General features: G+C 46.5%; 1 protein-coding gene across 2 annotated transcripts in view; it reads right to left on the reverse strand.

The window, feature by feature from the left end:
• Nucleotides 1–13,602, reverse strand: part of LOC139542796 (bone morphogenetic protein 7-like) — a 58,365-nt gene that overhangs the window by 5,793 nt on the left and 38,970 nt on the right. For both annotated transcript variants that reach the window (XM_071348630.1, XM_071348629.1), the window contains exons 2-4: nt 9,679–9,871; nt 8,526–8,674; nt 6,295–6,501 (exon numbers count right to left, since the gene is read on the reverse strand). In XM_071348630.1, coding sequence (XP_071204731.1) covers nt 6,295–6,501; nt 8,526–8,674; nt 9,679–9,871 — 549 coding nt within the window. The remainder of the gene's footprint in view (nt 1–6,294; nt 6,502–8,525; nt 8,675–9,678; nt 9,872–13,602) is intronic.

A 13,602-nucleotide genomic window follows, 5' to 3' on the forward strand; every position in this document is an offset into this window, starting at 1 on the left:
ACAATAGTCATTTACAACATTAACAATGTCTACACTGTATTTCTGATCAATTTGATGTTATTTTAAATGGACAAAAAATTTGCTTTTCTTTCAAAAACAAGGACATTTCTAAATGACCCCAAACTTTTGAACGGTGGTGTATGTAAAGACAAGATTAATTCAAGAATAGTGTGATGGGTGACAATATTAGCCTATCATTTGTAAATGATATATTATCACTTGTGAATAATGCCCAGCTTAAGGCAAACAGGGCATGCTTTTTTCACCGACTTCTTCAAATCATAGTCGCTCACTTCATGTAGCCTAGCCCATAGGCCTTTATGTTTTCATAAAGTTTGTTTATTCACAACTAAAGTGGTCAAATAACTTGTTAAAATGAAGCACATTAATCCGCTTTACAACAGGTGTAGAGCCTAACTGGCATACATACACAGCGCGTGAGTTTCTCGTTTGGGGAAGATCATTTTCACCATAAAAATGCACCTTTATAATAAAACCATTACATGCATAATCACATCTGTGGTCACTTTTGACAATGGTGTTTTCCTGCTAATGGAACATTTGTGCTTATAGCCTACTGCCGTGTGCGCATTGCTGCGCTCATAATGTGAAGAAATAGCCCAATAGTTTATCAACATTTTAAGTTAAACGTTCTCATCTGTTGCGTCAGGCTCATTGCTTAAAACAGGTTTTTTGATGCTAGTGGTTGTATTAATGTGGGATCTATCACATCCCACAACTGTCCCAGACTATGTTTGCAATATGTATTTCTCGCCCAGAATAGAATAAGTCAACTTTTGTACTATGGGGGATAGTAGATGGACGTAGGCTAGTGGTTTTGCTGTTCATTAGGCCTACTCATCTTGTTGGCTGATGAAAAGTAAATGTGGACAGTTCTTCCATATCTTCAATATGCGCCTCGGAATTGGATGAGGACGCACACAGTTGGGTCCCTGATGTGGCTGTCTTCACTTGTTGTAAGGATCTACGCTGGAGACGAGAAGCAAGTACAAGGAGTTCACTGGAAAACAGACATCAAACCAAAACAAGAACACCGTCTGAAAAGGGGGAACATAACGACAATAATGCTGACATGGGGAATCAACTGAGGAACAGACAGATATAGAAGGGCAATCAACAAAGTAATGGAGTCCAGGTGAGTCCAATATTGCGCAGCTGTGCATAATGATGGTGACAGGTGTGCGCAATGAAGGGCAGCCTGGCACCCTCGAGTGCCAGAGTGGGAGCGGGAACAGGCGTGACACTTGTAGCCTGTGAGAAAGAGGTGCTTCGGCACGCAGCCGGGAGAAGGGAATTATAATTATTATTGCAGCCCAAGGGCACAACAGCCACTGGCCGCAAAAGGCATGCATTTTTTTAGCGGGCATAATCGCCACAAAAATGTGATGCCACCAAATCGAAGCATTATCAATTGCTTGTCAAATTGTGAATGAGAGACAGATGAAGTGTGTGCAGTCTGCGCAAGAAACAAAGCAGAGCTCATGCTTTTCATGCAACTTTTTTCAAATTATCATTAGAGTCGCATCATGCAGCCTTAGAATGTAGTAAAATCATAACATGTATCACAACTTTTGTATCACAACTAAAGTTACATAAATAACTCTAAATTAAGTATATATGAGTACCTCTTTCATTGTTAACTGTTCAACACAGAATAGTCGCATGTGCAAACTGTGAAAACCTGCAAACTGGAAACCACATATCCTGAGGCCGCATTTATTGTAGTTGGGGATTTTAACAAAGCAAATTTGAGCAAAACTCTTCCGAAGTTCTATCAACACATTGACTGTAGTACTCTCTTAGGAAAAACACTAGACCACTGCTATTTGCCTTTTCGAGATGCCTACAAGGCCCTCCCATGCCCTCCCTTCAGCAAATCAGATCACGACTTAATTTTACTCCTCCCTTCCTATAGGCAGAAACTCAAACAGGAAGTACCAGTGCTGAGGTCTATTCAACGCTGGTCTGACTAATCAGAATCCATGCTTCAAGATTGTTTTGAACACGCGGACTGGGATATGTTCCAGGTAGCCTCTGAGAATAACATTGACGTTTACACAGACATGGTGACTGAGTTCATCAAGAAGCGTATAGGGGATGTTGTTCCCACGGTGACTTCTCAAATACAACAGTGTAGTTATTCCCTCCGTAAGGCAATCAAACAGTCAAAACATCAGTACAGAGACAAAGTGGAGTCACAATTCAACGGCTCAGACACGAGACGTATGTTAAACATATTAAACATATTCATATTGTTTAACATAAACAAGTTAAACATATTCTTCGTCCACTTTGAAGATAACACAGTGCACCGATGTGGCTCACTCCCAAGGACTGTGGGCTCTCGTTCTCTGTGGCCGACGTGAGTAAGACATTTAAACGTGTTAATCTTCACAAGGCTGCGTCCTCAGAGCATGCGCAGACCAGCTGGCTGGAGTGTTAACGGACATATTCAATCTCTCCTTTTCCCAGTCTGCTGTTCCCACATGCTACAAGATGTCCACCATTGTTCCTGTACCCAAGAAAGCAAAGGTAACTGAACTAAATGTTTATCGCCCCGTAGCACTCACCTCTGTCATAATGAAGTGCTTTGAGAGGCTAGTTAAGGATCATATCAGCTCTACCTTACCTGCCACCCTAGACCCACTTAAATTTGCTTACTGCCCCAATAGATCCACAGACAATGCAATCGCCATCATACATCACACTGCCGTATCCCATGTGGACAAGAGGAATACCTACGTCAGAATGCTGTTCATTGACTATAGCTCAAACTTCAACAACATACATCCGTGGGGCGACGCACAATTGGCATAGCGTCGTCCGGGTTAGGGAGGGTTTGGCCGGTAGGGAGGGTTTGGCCGGTAGGGATATCCTTGTCTCAGTATGTATAAAAAAAAAAAAAAATGTAATAAAATGTATGCACTCTACTGTAAGTCGCTCTGGATAAGAGCGTCTGCTCTTGGCCGGTAGGGATATCCTTGTCTCAGTATGTAAAAATGTAATAAAATGTATGCACTCTACTGTAAGTCGCTCTGGATAAGAGCGTCTGCTAAATGACTAAAATGTATTAAAAAAAAAAAGATGTAGTACCCTCCAAGCTCATTATTAAGCTCGGGGCCCTGGGTCTGAATCCGCCCTGTGCAACTGGTTCCTGGACTTCCTTACGGGCCACCCCCAGGTGGTGAAGGTAGGAAACAACACCTCCACTTCACTGATCCTCAACACAGGGACCCCAGAAGGGTGCGTACTTAGCACCCTCCTGTACTCCTTGTTCACCCATGACTCTGTGACCACGCACGCCTCCAACTCAAACATCAACTTTGCAGACGACACAACAGTAGTAAGCCTCATTACCAACAATGACAAGACAGCCAACAGGGAGGAGGTGAGGGCCCTGGCGGAGGGGTGCCAGGAAAATAACCTCTCCCTCAACATCAACAAAACAAAGGAGCTGATCGTGGACTTCAGGAAACAGCAGAGGGAGCACTCCTCTAATCACATCGACAGAACCACAGTGGAGAAGGTGAAAAGCTTCAAGTTCCTTCGGCGTACACATCACTGATAATCTGAAATGGTCCACCCACACAGACAGTGTGGTGAAGAAGGTGCAAGTGTCTCTTCAACCTCAAAAGGCTGAAGAAATTTGGATTGGCCCCTAAGACCTTCAGAAACATTTACAGATTGAGATTTACAGATGCACAATTGAGAGCATGCTGTCGGGCTGTATCACCGCATGGTACGGCAACTGCACCACCCGCAACCGCAGGGCACTCCAGAGGGAGGTGCGGTCTGCCCAACACATCACCGGGAGCACACTGCCTGCCCTCCAGGACACCTACACCATCCGATGTCACAAGACCAAAAAGATCATCAAGTACATAAACCACCTGAGCCACGGCCTGTTCACACCACTATCGTCCAGCAGGCAGGTCAGTACAGGTGCATCAAAGCTGGGACCGAGATATGAAAAACAGCTTCTATCTCAAGGCCATCAGACTGTTAAATAGCCATCACTAGGCAGCTTCCACCCTGTTACTCAACCCTGCATCTTAGAGGCTGCTGCCCCATATACATAGACATGGAATCACTGGTCACTTTAATTATGTTTACGTACTGCTTTACTCATCTCATATGTAAATACTGTATTCTATTCTACTGTATTCTAGTCAATGCCACTCCGACATTGCTCGTCCTAATATTTATACATTTCTTAATTCCATTCTTTTACTTTTAGATTTGTGTGTATTGTCGTGAATTGTTAGATACTACTGCACTAGGAACACAAGCATTTCGCTACACCCACAATAACATCTGCTAAATATGTGTATGTGATCAATAAAATTTGATTCCCTCAAATCGTTTGATGAATATATGTTTTTTATTTTATTCAGCTATGTTCAATTGTATTCTTCATACTATAAAATAATGGCACGAATTCTAAGTAAACCCACAGTAAACCCATATGACATAGCCAGATCAGGGCCTAACATAAGGACAACTCAGAATATGCTAGACTACATTTTCTTCATATCATTTTTCTTTAGACCTGTTTAAAATAAATAATGGACTTATTGTGATGGTGTAGGCTATATTACATGGATATATTAGACTTTTTAAAATGTAGATGTTCCAAAGGTCTGCATCAGTGGCTTGTGGAAGCCAGGAGATGCTAAATGTGTTCATGTTAATTAAAGGTCAATTACCGTGAGCCCGGCAGTTATTTCATGACCACCACAGAGCGGGCGAAAACAGCTCGTTGATGAGAGGTCAAAGGAGAATGGCAAGAATCGCGCCAGCTAACAGACAAACATGCAAATAACGGTGCAGTACAACAGTGATGTGCAGAACGGCATCTCGGAACGCACAATTTGTCGGGCCTTGTCACGGATGGGCTATTGCAGCAGATGACCACACCAGGTTCCACTCCTATCAACTAAAAACAAGAAGAAAAGCCTCCAGTGGGCACGTGATCACCAACACTGGACAATAACGAGTGGAAGAACTTTGCCTGGTCTGACGAAAAATGGTTCCTGTTGCGTCATGTTGATGGCAGAGTCAGGATTTGGAGTAAGCAGCCTGAGTCCATGGCCCCATCCTGCCTGGTGTCAATGGTACAGGCTGGTGGTGTAATGTTGTGGGGAATGTTTTCCTGGCACACGTTAGGTACCTTGATAGCAACTTTTGCCATGAATCATTTAGGCTGTTCTGGAGTCAAAGGTACTAGATGGGTGTACCTAATAAAATGGTGTATGTGATCTTATACAAATGTAAGCAAGGTTTGAAATTATGTTTTAGTCAAATATTATATCTACTTGGGCTTCTTGCAGTCAATTTGCAGTCGACAAATTTTTTCGAATGATGTTCCGGCCCCCTGACCATCCGCTCAAGAAACAATCGGCCCGCAGCTGAAACTATTTGATGAACCCTGGCCTAGACTATTTTCCTATCCAGTCCCAATCCCACTGAAATCCAAAATCTGGACTCTTGTCTCGCATGAAAATTCCTAACTTTATTCTGTAATCCATAGGTTGAAGTATCAAAGTATGTTTCTCACCTATGCATGTCAAAATACCACTATAACATTTTGTCCACTTGCTGCCCATATCAGCGCTTCTGTAGAGAATGTGTGATCAACAAACAGTATGAGATATTTTTAAAACAGAGTTGGTCCCCGTTAAGATACCCTGATATTTCAACTATTTCCACTCTTCATCTCCCTGTTATTCATGATCTGATCTGCTATCTGTATGATCATTAACTCAATTAAGACAAAAAATATATTCTGTCATTTGTTGAAGGAGGTTATCTAGCAAGCTTAGCAACTTTAGTCACTTGACTTTTGTTTGACTGCCATTACAAAGTTTGTATAATTGGTTTGGAGGGGGAATGTGTGTGTGTGTGTGTGTGTGTGTGTATGTGTGTGTGTGTGTGTGTGTGTGTGTGTGTGTGTGTGTGTGTGTGTGTGTGTGTGTGTGTGTGTGTGTGTGTGTGTGTGTGTGTGTGTGTGTGTGTGTGTGTGTGTGTGTACGTCTGTGTGTGCGTGCGTGTGTGTTGATCCTTGGAGATATGTGGAGAATTATTGTAAGGAGGCTGTAGTAGACAGTAGCCCTGGCCTCCATCTGCCTCCCATTTCACCTGGAACTCACACCAGAGCCAGCCATCACTACACCAACATATCACTGTGCCATTTAAAAGGCCTTCCACAAATACACATACTGCTGTAAGGCACATTCTCTTAGCTTCCCTCTCCCCTCATTCCCCAGTCCTTACCTGCGATGTTTGTCACTCGGAGTGCCTCCTGGCCCTTGTTGGCCCCTTTGGTGCGGTTGGGGTTGCGTTGTTTGGCGCCCCCTGGTGCTGAGCGGATGCTGCGCAGGTGCACCTCTGTGGCTTTGAAGAAGGCCACCATGAAGGGCTGTTTATTCTGAGGACCACTGAGGCCGATCAGCCCTGCCATCCGCGGGTTCACACTCTCACCTGCAGGGGGAGACACAGAGGACAGCGTGTCAGAGACATGTCTCTGTGAGTGTGTGTATCTAAAGTGTGTGTGGTCCACTCAGTTTCTAATGAGAACAATTTATTTAGTCTGTGTAATGCTGAAAATTGATGTTTTCCCAAATATGAGGATCTCTCTCTCTCTCTCTCTCTCTCTCTCTCTCTCTCTCTCTCTCTCTCTCTCTCTCTCTCTCTCTCTCTCTCTCTCTCTCTCTCTCTCTCTCTCTCTCTCTCTCTCTCTCTCTCTCTCTCTCTCTCTCTCTCTCTCTCTCAATTCAATTCAATTCAATTCAAGGGGCTTTATTGGCATGGGAAACATGTGTTAACATTGCCAAAGCAAGTGAGGTAGGTAATATACAAAAGTCAAATAAACAATAAAAATGAACAGTAAACATTACACATACAGAAGTTTCAAAACAATAAAGACATTACAAATGTCATATTATATATATGCAGTGTTGTAACAATGTACAAATGGTTAAAGCACACAAGTTAAAATAAATAAACATAAATATGGGTTGTATTTACAGTGGTGTTTGTTCTTCACTGGTTGCCCTTTTCTTGTGGCAACAGGTCACAAATCTTGCTGCTGTGATGGCACACTGTGGAATTTCACCCAGTAGATATGGGAGTTTATCAAAATTGGATTTGTTTTCGAATTCTTTGTGGATCTGTGTAATCTGAGGGAAATATGTCTCTCTAATATGGTCTCTCTCTCTCTCTCTGTGTCTCTCTCTCTCTCTCTCTCTCTCTCTCTGTGTCTCTCTCTCTGTGTCTCTCTCTCTCTCTCTCTCTCTCGCTCTCTCTCTCTCTCTCTCTCTCTCTCTCTCTCTCTCTCACTCTCTCTCTCTCTCTCTCTCTCTCAGTTTGGACCTGGGAAATGTCAAGCACCAAAGCAATACCAGGCATCAAAGAGAAACACTCTCCCCCAATGGATCTGACGGTGTTGAAGGTTTGTGTGTGGCAGGTTAGCGTTTTCTGGCGTTTTCTGGAAGCTTGTTCTGGCGGCAGCTCTGCAGAGCTGTCACTGCCACAATGTCATAAAATCTGATTTTAAACCTAACGCTAACCTTAACCCTAACCTTAACCTTAACCCTAATGCCAAACCCTAACCATAGATTAAGACCAAAAAATGCATTTTTACAATATAGTCAATTTTGACTTTGCAGCTGGTCTATCTAGCAGACATTGCTCAGTTCTGCCTCAAGGACTCCCAATAAATGTCAACATGTGTGTGAGAGAGCGGTTCTGGCTTGTATGGCTCCCTGGGCAAGCCCCCCCTTCAGCGCCCCGTGCCGCCCCCGAGCATGCCAGCACACGCCCGTCCATACCCCTCCCAACACACACACACACACACACACACACACACACACACACACACACACACACACACACACACACACACATAAACACACACTGTCCCTAACATGAAAGAAACATGGATCATCCTTCTATCATCACTGAGGTAACAGTCTCCTCAGAAACACTGTCATACAGTACTACTGTTGATGCTGCTGTTGTTGTTATTGATTTCAAATAACTAACATACTGCCATCCTGATAGCAATCTCTCCTCCGCTCTAAAGAGAAACTTGACTCAATAGAAATACATCTGCATTACATGTTGTTTGTTGTAATCTCTTCTGCATGGGTGATAGTGATGATGAGGGTATAGTGGATCGTGTTAAATAATGAGGGCTTGTATAATCCCTCTACCAGTGTGTTCTCTCTGTGTTGTGTGCTGGTAGAGAATGTGCCATTGCTATGCACTGAGGTCATACTGCTCATGCTGTCTCCTGTTCCTACATGAATCCAGGCCAGGGCCCATATACATAATTTAGATCCTAATTAATAAGATTATATGGAAAGGGATGAGCTGGTCCTAGATCAGTACTCATACTCTAATAAGTTATATGGGTTCTTACAGGGTTTGACCTCTCATATAGAAGTTCTGGTTTAGAGAGCTCCCTCTGGGTTCTAGACCTGGTTCAAAGGCCCTCTGCTTACCGGCGGTGCTCTCCAGAGCCAGCTGCAGGCCCAGGTTGCGTCCAGGATTCAGAACCCAGTGATTACTGGTCAATGTCACATCAATCACCAGCCAGCCCTCCTCAGCCGCCCAGATGACCCGCGAGTCCAACAGAAACAGGTCCGACTCCCTGGAGGAGATACACACACACACACACACACATGTGCATGCATGAGTAAACATTCACACAAACACGGAGACAAACACACACACATACACAACCAGACCCACATGGGACCCAAACATGCAAACATATGCAAAGAAACACACAGATACAAACAGATACAGGCAAACACACACACACACAAGCCTGCGTACTCCTCAGCTCCACAAAAAGTGTAAGAAGTAAGGGAGCGAGATCAGGGCAATAGAGAAAGAGAGGAAGGGAGGGAAGGCTCCAGATGGTGAGGTCCAGGGGAACACTTCATTTCCTTCATTGACAATAATGACTTTATAAACGACTGCTCCATTCATACTGAACACACTGTCCATCACATACTGGAATTAAGGGAGTGAAACAGAGAAACAGCTAGAGAGAGAGAGAGAGAGAGAGAGAGAGAGAGAGAGAGAGAGAGAAAGAAAGAAAGAAAGAAAGAAAGAAAGAAAGAAAGAAAGAAAGAAAGAAAGAAAGAAAGAAAGAAAGAAAGAAAGAAAGAAAGAAAGAAAGAAAGAAAGAAAGAAAGAGAATGAAGGAGAGAGAAAGAATCCTTGTCCAACTAAAAATCATTGTTCTAAAGTGGAATGTGTTTGTTTTTTTCTCCTCTTTTCCTTTCTGATATTCCATCCCTTCTTCCTCCAGTGTCTATCCTTCCTCCAAGGACAGTGTTGGTCTACTGACTGGATAGTGTGTCATAGTGCTCTGCTTCACACACACTTCCCTGGCAGAGGGATACATGTGTTGTTCCCACTAGAGCTGTGCAGGCAGCAGAAGTCTTTAGGAGGGGTCAGAGACCTGGCCCTTTACACAGCATAGGTTCTACACACCTTCCACATGGCTGTGGGAAAGACTGGATATACTCACTGATCTTTGAAAACAATGGTGGGAGAATAGAAGTGAGGGAACACAACCTGTTGCTGTGTGACATAACAGAGGAGAACCCTAAAACATACTGACACACACACACAATCCCTCACCTGTCGTTGTGTTCCTTCAGCACCTGGTAGACACTGATGCGGAAGGTCTCATTCTCAAAGCGCTCGTGAATGAAGTCCTTATAGATGCGGAACTCTGCAGCGGTGACCGCTTCCCCATCGGGGATACGTGATAGGTCGAAACGAAACTCTCTGTGGTGCCGCCGGACCGAGAGAAACACCTTATCGTGCTCCACTGGAACACAAAAACACGCACAAAGGATCAGACAGACAGAACACCACAAACAAGCATGCACGTGCACACACACAAACTCTCTCCTCATCTCTGAACCCCAGAGACTCGTCTCTCCTCTCTCCTCTTCCCTGAACCCCAGAGACTAGGCTCTCCTCTCTTCCTCCCTGAACCCCAGAGACTCGTATCTCCTCTCCTCCTCCCTGAACCCCAGAGACTCGTCTCTCCTCTCTTCCTCCCTGAACCCCAGAGACTCGTATCTCCTCTCTTCCTCCCTGAACCCCAGAGACTCGTCCCTCCTCTCTTCCTCCCTGAACCCCAGAGACTCGTATCTCCTCTCTTCCTCCCTGAACCCCAGAGACTCGTCCCTCCTCTCTTCCTCCCTGAACCCCAGAGACTCGTCCCTCCTCTCTTCCTCCCTGAACCCCAGAGACTCGTCTCTCCTCTCTTCCTCCCTGAACCCCAGAGACTCGTATCTCCTCTCTTCCTCCCTGAACCCCAGAGACTCGTCCCTCCTCTCTTCCTCCCTGAACCCCAGAGACTCGTATCTCCTCTCTTCCTCCCTGAACCCCAGAGACTCGTATCTCCTCTCTTCCTCCCTGAACCCCAGAGACTCGTATCTCCTCTCCTCCTCCCTGAACCCCAGAGACTCGTCTCTCCTCTCTTCCTCCCTGAACCCCAGAGACTCGTATCTCCTCTCCTCCTCCCTGAACCCCAGAGACTCGTCTCTCCTCTCTTCCTCCCTGAACCCCAGAGACTCGTCCCTCCTCTCTTCCTCCCTGAACCCCAGAGACTCGTCTCTCCTCTCTTCCTCCCTGAACCCCAGAGACTCGTATCTCCTCTCTTCCTCCCTGAACCCCAGAGACTCGTCTCTCCTCTCCTCCTCCCTGAACCCCAGAGACTCGTATCTCCTCTCCTCCTCCCTGAACCCCAGAGACTCGTCTCTCCTCTCTTCCTCCCTGAACCCCAGAGACTCGTCTCTCCTCTCTTCCTCCCTGAACCCCAGAGACTCGTATCTCCTCTCTTCCTCCCTGAACCCCAGAGACTCGTCTCTCCTCTCCTCCTCCCTGAACCCCAGAGACTCGTATCTCCTCTCCTCCTCCCTGAACCCCAGAGACTCGTCCCTCCTCTCTTCCTCCCTGAACCCCAGAGACTCGTCTCTCCTCTCTTCCTCCCTGAACCCCAGAGACTCGTATCTCCTCTCTTCCTCCCTGAACCCCAGAGACTCGTCTCTCCTCTCCTCCTCCCTGAACCCCAGAGACTCGTATCTCCTCTCCTCCTCCCTGAACCCCAGAGACTCGTCCCTCCTCTCTTCCTCCCTGAACCCCAGAGACTCGTCTCTCCTCTCCTCCTCCCTGAACCCCAGAGACTCGTATCTCCTCTCTTCCTCCCTGAACCCCAGAGACTCGTCTCTCCTCTCCTCCTCCCTGAACCCCAGAGACTCGTATCTCCTCTCCTCCTCCCTGAACCCCAGAGACTCGTCTCTCCTCTCATCCTCCCTGAACCCCAGAGACTCGTCTCTCCTCTCCTCCTCTCTGAACCCCAGAGACTCGTATCTCCTCTCTTCCTCCCTGAACCCCAGAGACTCGTCTCTCCTCTCTTCCTCCCTGAACCCCAGAGACTCGTCTCTCCTCTCCTCCTCTCTGAACCCCAGAGACTCGTCTCTCCTCTCTTCCTCCCTGAACCCCAGAGACTCGTCTCTCCTCTCTTCCTCCCTGAACCCCAGAGACTCGTCTCTCCTCTCCTCCTCCCTGAACCCCAGAGACTCGTCTCTCCTCTCCTCCTCCCTGAACCCCAGAAACTCGTATCTCCTCTCTTCCTCCCTGAACCCCAGAGACTCGTCTCTCCTCTCTTCCTCCCTGAACCCCAGAGACTCGTCTCTCCTCTCCTCCTCCCTGAACCCCAGAAACTCGTCCCTCCTCTCTCCTCTCTTCCTCCCTGAACCCCAGAGACTCGTCTCTCCTCTCCTCCTCCCTGAACCCCAGAAACTCGTCCCTCCTCTCTCCTCTCTTCCTCCCTGAACCCCAGAGACTCGTATCTCCTCTCTTCCTCCCTGAACCCCAGAGACTCGTCTCTCCTCTCCTCCTCCCTGAACCCCAGAAACTCGTCCCTCCTCTCTCCTCTCTTCCTCCCTGAACCCCAGAGACTCGTATCTCCTCTCCTCCTCCCTGAACCCCAGAAACTCGTCCCTCCTCTTTCCTCTCTTCCTCCCTGAACCCCAGAGACTCGTATCTCCTCTCTTCCTCCCTGAACCCCAGAGACTCGTCTCTCCTCTCCTCCTCCCTGAACCCCAGAAACTCGTCCCTCCTCTCTCCTCTCTTCCTCCCTGAACCCCAGAGACTCGTATCTCCTCTCTTCCTCCCTGAACCCCAGACTAGTCTCTCCTCTCCTCCTTTCTGAACCCCAGAAACTCGTCTCTCCTCTCTTCCTCCCTGAACCCCAGAGACTAGTCTCTCCTCTCCTCTCTGAACACCAAGAAACTCATCTCTCCTCTCCTCCTCTCTGAACCCAAGAGACTTGTCTCTACTCTCATCCTCTCTGAACACAAGAGACTTGTCTCTCCTCCTCTCTGGATCTCATGAGGTGGTGCACACACACACACAGACGAGCACACAGGTAGCCTAGGGGTTAGAGTAGTCTTGCGGCAGGAAGCCTGTGTTGGATCAGTAACCGAAAGGTTGCTAGTTTGAATCCCCGAGCAGACAAGGTTAAAAAATCTGTCGATCTGCCCTTGAGAAAGGCACTTAACCCTAATTGCTCCAGGTTTGCCGTCAATAATGGCTGATCCCTGGCTGTGACCCCACTCTCCGAGGGTGTCTCAGGGGGAGTTGGGATATGCAAGAAAACATATTTCACACCTCACACTTGTACAGGTTGTGAAACAGGACAAATATAAGCACGCCCTGTTTGACTGTTGGAGTGTGCGCATAGATACACACTCACATACTAAAGATGGTGCTGTATGGCTGCTGTCTTGCTCTGACCCAATGTAGCCATTTTGTGATTCCGCACTGAGCTAAAGGGTAGAGCTGCCGCTTTCAAGGAATGATCAAAAATCATTTTTGATTTTATTTAACCTTTATTTAACTAGGCAAGTCAGTTAAGAAAAACATCTTATTTACAATGACGGCCTACCAAAAGGCAAAAGGCCTCCTGCGGGGACGGGGCCTGGGATTAAAAATAAAAATGAAATATAATTATAGGACAAAACACACATCACGACAAGAGAGACAACTCAACACTAAATAAAGAGAGACCTAATACAACAACATAGCAAGGCAGCAACACATGACAACACAGCATGGTACCAACACAACATGACAACAACATGGTAGCAACACAACATGGTAGCAGCACAAAACATGGTACAAACATTATTGGGCACAGACAACAGCACAAAGGGCAAGAAGGTAGAGACAACAATACATCACGTGAAGCAGCCACAACTGTCAGTAAGAGTGTCAATTCTTTGACTGTCCAGTTTGAGTGTTTGTTGCAGCTCGTTCGAGTCGCTAGCTGCAGCGAACTGAAAAGAGGAGCGACCCAGGGATGTGTGTGCTTTGGGGACCTTTAACAGAATATGACTGGCAGAACGGGTGTTGTATGTGGAGGATGAGGGCTGCAGTAGATATCCCAGAAAGGGGGGAGTGAGTCCTAATAGGGTTTTATAAATAAGCATGAACCAGTGGGTCGTGCGACGGGTATACAGAGATGACCAGTTTACAGAGGAGTAT

Source organism: Salvelinus alpinus, chromosome 17 (genome assembly GCF_045679555.1).
Source record: "Salvelinus alpinus chromosome 17, SLU_Salpinus.1, whole genome shotgun sequence".
Taxonomy (NCBI): Eukaryota; Metazoa; Chordata; class Actinopteri; order Salmoniformes; family Salmonidae; genus Salvelinus; species Salvelinus alpinus.